The sequence below is a fragment of the Bremia lactucae genome, linkage group LG12 (genome assembly GCF_004359215.1).
Source record: "Bremia lactucae strain SF5 linkage group LG12, whole genome shotgun sequence".
Classification (NCBI taxonomy): domain Eukaryota; phylum Oomycota; class Peronosporomycetes; order Peronosporales; family Peronosporaceae; genus Bremia; species Bremia lactucae.
The window spans coordinates 3,415,534-3,423,053 of record NC_090621.1 but is presented as its reverse complement, the minus strand read 5'-3'; the positions used below and the strand labels follow the sequence as shown (position 1 = coordinate 3,423,053).

Genomic DNA, 7,520 nt, shown 5'->3' with positions numbered 1-7,520 from the left:
GGAGCAAGCAATTGCCCTTTGTGGAGTTCGCTATAAATAACAGTGTCCACGCCAGTACGGGTGAGACACCTTTTATATTAACGGACTGCACTATCCTCGGACGCCAGTCTCGTTTGTGCGCAGCCCGAGTCTAAGTGGAGGAGGGCCCCAGACTGTGCTCGGTGCGAAATAGGGAAACAGTTTCGTCAATATGACGATGACCCATGAGTGTATCATCTCAAAGACAAAACCTTGCCCTAGTGACCCTGCCAGTTTAGCAGTGGTCAATAAAACTACGCCTAATGACCGACCTCTCGGCGGTATCATAGGCGAGTTTGATGCTTAAAGCGTGAGCGAGGCTCAACGCTTTGTGGATCAGCGATTAGCCATCAGACGTTAAGTCCGTGACGCGATGGCAAGCGCTATGGACAAGCAAAAAGAATATGCGGACCGAAATGGTCGCAAGAATAATGAACGCTTTAGAGTGGGTGAAAAAGTACTATCAAGTACTGATACCCTACCTAAAAATGCAAATTATGTACTGCCTGGAGGTGCTACGAAGTTGCTTCCGCGCTTCATTGGGCCCTTCACGGTGGTAGAAGAGGTTGAAGACCTAAATTATAGGCTCACGGTTCTCCCGTATATGAAGACGCACCCGTATTGTACATGGGTCGTCTGAAACGGTATGTAGACCCAAATAAGGTCACATATCCCCATCCGTCTAAGGAGACCGATGGTGATGCCGACTGTGAGTCGAGCGTCGTTCGAATGAGAAGGACGGTGAAGGTGAAAAACTATCGGGCCGACTCCTCCCACCACGAACAGGATTTGGAGAGCGGGATACATCACGCGAGTAACGCGGATCCCTCAGCATTATCCTTTAAAAGAGGTCCAAGCGAGTCTTCAGGAGTTCATAACCCTGACGAGCCTTCGCTCGGACATCAACGAGATCCGAGGTCAGTCGTGAGACTTGGCCCTCGAGATCCGCAATACGTTGTTCAGCAGCGCTTAACGCCGGTGACTTAACGGACGAAGGTAAGGCAGCCGCGAGTAGTTGGGCGAGATCGCCACTCCTATCGGGCCCGCCTGCACTGATGGATGCGGGTGGGAATCAACGCTTCCTTGTTGGAAGGTTGCTTGCCCACCGCTCCGTGAGGCAAGGGTATCAGATCCTCGTCCAATGGAAAGGATACCGGAAGAGTTTTGACTCTTGGGAACCGATCGATACCCTACGTATTGATGTGCTCGGCTTGGTGGCTGCCTATGAAAGTAGAAGCACCAGTTCAAATCTCTTCGCTTGTCTCAAATGGACTAGCAGAAGTAGCGTTGTCAGAAGAAGCAGGGGTACAATAGCGCCTATGATTTCTTAGGGGGCGAAATTAACTCGCTGCGACCGCTGTTTCAGCGCATCGGAATGCGGATGAATGCGTGTAAAATTTCCGCCTCGAATTGGTTTGGCGTGTCATTTGTATGCAACACGACCGGGATCGGGAAAAACACCTAAGCGATTTTCCCTGAGCCCTCCATGATTTAAAGACGCCATAATAATTATGAGTGTCAAGAAGAGCACGCTTTAGGAGCGACGCTCTTGACCTGTTTAAACGACGTTATTTAGATGGAGGGGGCATCAGTAATATGCCACCCGTCACATAGCCACGTCTAAAACGACTGGCTTGTGACACCGACTGAGCACGTTCACGTGTCCGTCGGCGGAGCTTTAGACTCTGAATCCTCTATGTCCGAACCATTACGGATTATGGTCTGATCATAAGACGTTGAAGTTTCACCTAACGGTGAAGCGACTGCGCCTTCATGGGCAGCGTTCTCATTACCTGTCGCTGCGCTATCTAGCGTAGACGACGAGAAAGCATTCGTGAATGTTACTGTCTCCATGTTGTGAGCCATGCGAGAAGTATGGATGGAAAATAATGCGCCATCATCCTTCTTCATGTGCTCGTTGTCTGCATCACTAATATGAGGTGACGGCAACGGTGTCGACTCAACGTAGTCGACAATGAGCGACGGATGAACCCCTTCACTGTTAAAGTGGGATGGATTTTTAGCCCCGTTAACGCGACAGCAGCAGTAGCTGTCGGCGTGTTAACGCGGCGAGTGCGCTTAGCGCGAGGTCGAGTGGGCGTCTTCGCAGACGACCCACCAACGTGGCCCCTTTTAAGTGGCATCTTTGGCGCCGTGTATGAAAACGCAGGTCGCTAGAGTGAATAAGAGAACTAGCGGCGCGTAAAGGAGCTCGCAGTTCCTCCTTCCTCTTTAACGAATTTCATAATGTAAATTCGTTCTTAAAGAGGGAATATTGTAATGGGCTAAAGTTGCCCTAATTTACACAGGCCCCGTTAAGTTATGTAAAAACTGCCAATAGGTATATTACATAATGGTAAAGCATTACCTATTTTTAAATCGGCATTTGACGAACTTTTTATATATTGGTTAATTTTTAATCCGTCGGGTGCTAAATGTAGATATATAAGAGATTATAGCTGAACGGTATAGGTGCATTTACATAAGGAGGGATGATGGCTAGCGTCACCCGTTACGCGAGGTATCTCGGAGAGACGCTCGCAATACATATTAGTGTTATCTACAGTGATGACATTTTTGATTGGTAAAAATAGGTATTTATATTTAATGCGATTAAATATAAATCATTCTGATAACTTGTAGGCGACTTAGACACACACCCTAGCACAGCGGGAGGAAGCGGTTAAACCAGCTTCTCTTGCGTGCAGCGAGGTAGTTGTGGTAAGTGCATTAGCGACCTCACCCAACGTACGAAGTACTCTAGTAAAGTGTCGTCACGGGAGCGGTAATCCGGCTCCTCGTGCGCACTTACCAAGTAGAGAGTAGTTTTTAGACTGATTTATATTCAATCGCATTAAATATAAATACGTATTTTTACCAATCAAAAATGTCATCTCTGTAGATAACACTAATATGTATTGCGAGCGTATCTATTAGATATCTCGCGTCACGGATGACGCTAGGCGTCATACCTCCTAATGTGAATGCACCTATTTGCATCACATATACAAGGGTTGCTCAAAAATATAAACCACACCCGAGTGGTGGGTCTAATTACTTTCTTTAAGTAATTGATCATTCCGTTAAGCACACCAAGTGTACTTAACGGGACTGTGTTACATTAGGGCTACTTTAGCCCGTTTTTTAACGGGCTAAAGTATTAAAAAACTACTTCCTACTTGGTAAGTGCGCACGAGGAGACGGCTCACCGCTCCCGTGTCGTCACTTTACCAGAGTACACAAAGTGTACTTAACGCTGTGGCCGCAGCAGTTTTTGTCTGTGGCCGTTGTATTCTTTATGCTTATTCTTATGGGTTTTCAAATATTAGGTAACGAGCAGAACTTCTTCAAGAGTTAGTCTCCTTGTTGTATCTGAAACTTGTATGACACCTAAAGAATATTATGTTTGTCAAAGACGAGAAAAAACTGCCTGCAATTTGTAAAAAAATGCTTGCACCAAAGACATGTCGTTACTACGTTGATCGATGGCAAGTCCACAAGAGCACATCTTAATGCTAGACATGTGGTTTTTGTCGAAAGCAACGAGACCCATCTGGAACTTGAAACACCACATCCCAAGTCTATCAGGCAATTAAAAAAGTTGCATTCTTAACAGACGGGCTGCGCGTCCCTCACCATCTTCGCAATTAGTCGCTCGACACAAATTCCTAGTGTCTACTAATCGTCAAGCTGCACCATCCTTCCATCCTTCACATAAAAACGAGTACTTTAGCGGCAACAATTTCGTAGGATAGTATCGGCCTGTCTCCATGAAGTCACGCTTCAATGGCGCCTTGCTACTTAAAATTAACTTGGCAAACACACTGCGTGGCCGTGCGGTGCACGTCTACCTATCGAACGATCAAGGCTAAAATCGTGCAATTTATTTATTTTTTTCCTTCTTCAAAATGATTTCGCTTCCAATGTATATTCCTTCGTCGTTTTAATTGAGTTGTCGCAAACAGATGCCCGAACTCGCTCTCATTACTTGTATTTATATAATTACTGTGATCGATTTAAGACACTGGCAACATCCTTCGGCTCATTTCTAAATCGACAAGAATTGCATCAACACGCAACACTAGACCCGAACGACCGTTTTCAACAAGAATGCGTGTTTTGATGTATCTCGCGTTCCTCTCTGTTGCGTCAGGCAACTTTTTCACGGATTACCTTAATAACATTGGTGATGCCACTGACAATGCCGCACAGCAAGCGAAAGAGGAAGCTGCAGACTTGACTGATCATGCTGTTGCGAAGGTTGGGAATACAACTGGTAAAGCGTTTAAAGGAGTCGGTAATGCCGCTACAGACACGGCCAATTTTTTTAATCATATTGGTGACAAACTCGAAAACTGAAGGCATGTTGCCAACAACAGTTGCATTTATTCAAGAGATTATAATAGACAGCCAGTCTCAATACACTTTTTTCTTATAATGGTCTCGTTTACATTTATTTGCCAAAGTTTTTAAACAAGCTGCACTGTACCAAACTCTAAGACTTATTATTCATATCTAAAGTTTCTCAAAATAGCAACGAATTACGGAAAAGACAATGCAATTCAATCACAGCGTATTTAGCTCAAGTGCGTTAGACAATTAAAGAGTTGTGACCTTTCCAACGGTTGCACTGCAAATATCAATATTTAAAGACGATGTGAAGGTATGTTATCGGTGAATAGCAGCAACTTTAGGGTCAAAGTGCATCTAGTTTAGAGCACAAAGTCGGTTTTTGGGTCCTTAAACACTAAAAAAGCGGCGTTAAATACCATGCACGTATACTGGAAAACGAATGTATACCACCTCAAAGATCAAATCTTCTGTATTCCAACTCGGAGATACTGCAAAAGAGGCGGTTCAGCTGTACTCGATTTGTGCTTGACCCATCTCAAGTTTGATCACGTCATAAATGGTACATGTCAAGACGCTTCTATATCATTTTGGCCCTTTCTAAAGTTTCGATTATATAATAAGTCACGTTCTTTCATGTAATGTTCATAGATTTTAAAAATTTTCAAAATACGATGATGGCGTGACACTTTTGGCGTTCATTTCTAGCAATCCCTTGGACGTTTTAAATTAAAAAGAACGATATGACATATTTTGTGGCCCAAATGAGTCCCTCAGCTGCTGAATTCACGGAAGAAAAGGGCATCCATGAACGGAAGGAACCTAAAAAATCATTCTTTTGCGTAATTTTGCATCACCATCTTGAAGAAGTGCGTAATTAATCTCAAAAGCGACGCGACGACAATATCAATCAATTATGCTCAAAACGTGCCTTAAAGACATTCTAAAAGGTTCACAGGATGAACCTCTCTATACGATTTGAGCAAAGAATCTTGACAAAAGACACCACAACGTAGCCCATAAAGTCCAGTCATTGATCTCCACACATACGCGCCTGGCTCACATGGGATATCATTTTAAAAACAAATCCAACTCGCTTCAATTGTACCAATTAAACCTTACAAACTACTTATTCGGGTGTAGCTGCTCCCTATCCGTCATTATTTTTTTTGGAAACACGAGTAGCAAACGTCCCTCGTAATGGACCACTTACTAAACAAAACACTGCCAGAAAATGGCACGAAAAAAACTATTTTTGATACCAAACAGGCGCTCTCAATGACCGTAACGAGTCCCTGTAGCTCGATCGAAAGCCTCAACCTACACATGCTCTCAGCGTCTGCGGCTCTGCATGTCCCAATGCGCCTCCCACCGATTCGGTTTCTCACTACTGTGACTGCAGCTCTACGGCCAATGCATGTCCAGTCATTGGACATGCCACGTTGGATGCATCCCAAGGTGACGACAATACAAAAAAACGTGGCTATAATGGACTCTTTGCTATGTCGCTACCGCAACAAAAAATGTTGGAATCCACGAACGACCAAGCGCAATGGGGAGCGCCATAATCTCTGTGAACGCCACCGCTCCAAAGCGAATCAGAACCAGCGCAAGCTTGAGAGCAAGCGGCGTTCTCAAAGACGCATGATGGAGTGTGTACAGTTGTGTGAAGCTCAAAGCATCAGTATGGCGATGAAACAATCGTTCGCACCTAGACGGAAGAGCAGTGGTACGCTTGATAAAGGCAAGCTTTTAATAGACGGAGCATAATGGGGAATAAGTTCATCGAAAAAGTGGTGGTGGTGGCAACGTCTGGAGAGGAACAAGAGCACTATCCATTGCACACATCACTTGTAGAGCAATACGAAGAATTGTTAAGTACACATTTAAAATGCGACAGTCAAAGAAAAGCTGTGGCAATGTTTATTGCTAAGAAGGTCATGCATTTGGATGACAATTGATTCTTTTTAAAATAACTCAAATTAAGCTGTCAAGGTGTTTTTGTTGCATAAAATAAAAATGTGTAATTGTTAGCATGTAAAAATTATTTCGTTTTTGGGAGCGTAAAAATTTGCAAAGGCAAAATCAATGAAGAAAGGCTAGTTTTATGGGGACGCAACAAAATAGATGAAAGTCTTGGAGCGTCTATAAGCGTGTGGATGTCCTACGAGTGTGTGCGATGGCTTACTTCGTTAGCATGCATGACTGCTCAATACCTCAGTGTGAATAACCAACACATTGTGGAGTTTGATCCCGACGGCTGTGCATAAGCACAGGCAGCATCGAAGTTCGACCACTCGAATAAGCTCAGTGGTACGAAACAAGGATGCTTGCTTAAAAAGCAGCATCCAAGAAAGCTTAAGACGCCAGTCTATAGGAGACAGTGCGAAAGTCCTAGATCGGCTGGAGAGTCGATCGTAGAGGATGTCGCCGTGGTAGCGCAGCCACAGCTAGAGGCAGTTGGGTAGAATACCCCCTGAATATTTTTTTTAGGAATAAGTCCCCGGAAACCTCAATTATAGGTTCCCAGATACATTTGGAAATAAGTTCCAAAGAAGAAATGTGAGACAATCAATGTCTTAGTAAACAATAAATCAAGTGTAGGCGGTTATACACTTGATCTATTAGCGCCTCCGAAGTTAACTTTGGAGATATCTCAACTGCAACGCTAGGGCCGAAACGTTTCTTGCGTGATCTGCTTAGTGGCAAAGTCAAGCAGATCCGCGTACTTGTCACAGATGACAACTTCGTGGCCGATATTCTGTCGGCAAAAGTATTTCCTGAGAACGAACGGATTCTCAGTAGCTTATCGATCGACGAAAGTGTCCTCGATGAGAAGACTCAGATGAACGTTTTACGTCCATAACCTGGGAGTCTTTGAAGACAAATCCTTTATATAACGATTCAAGGAATTAAGAATGTTATCCTTGAATCAGCATCGTGCGAGTTGCTTCAGGATAAAGGCACTTGACACGAAATTGACCTAATCCCAGGTTTGAAATGCTGTGTCATGAAGCAATGGCCATTGCCTCGTGAACAAGTAATAGCGATCGACAAATTATTTGCTGAACGCTTAGCAGCGGGCCATTAAAGGAAATCAACTTCCCAATATAGCTCTCCGACCTTCTGTGTGAAAGCAACAAGAGGATGGC

The 7,520-nt window shown here is 44.1% G+C and overlaps 2 protein-coding genes across 2 annotated transcripts; both read left to right on the top strand.

Annotated features, from left to right (window-relative positions):
* Positions 1-4,128: 4,128 nt before the first annotated feature.
* CCR75_006336 (uncharacterized protein) lies at positions 4,129-4,377 on the top strand (the record flags this gene model as incomplete). The annotated part of the gene is made up of 1 exon (XM_067964406.1): positions 4,129-4,377. One exon carries the CDS (start codon positions 4,129-4,131, stop codon positions 4,375-4,377), a length of 249 nt encoding a protein of 82 aa, XP_067820565.1.
* A 1,760-nt stretch (positions 4,378-6,137) lies between these two features.
* Positions 6,138-6,329, top strand: CCR75_006337 (uncharacterized protein; the record flags this gene model as incomplete). The annotated part of the gene is made up of 1 exon (XM_067964407.1): positions 6,138-6,329. The coding sequence occupies one exon, from the start codon at positions 6,138-6,140 to the stop codon at positions 6,327-6,329; it is 192 nt and encodes a 63-aa protein (XP_067820848.1).
* Between the last annotated feature and the right edge of the window lie 1,191 nt (positions 6,330-7,520).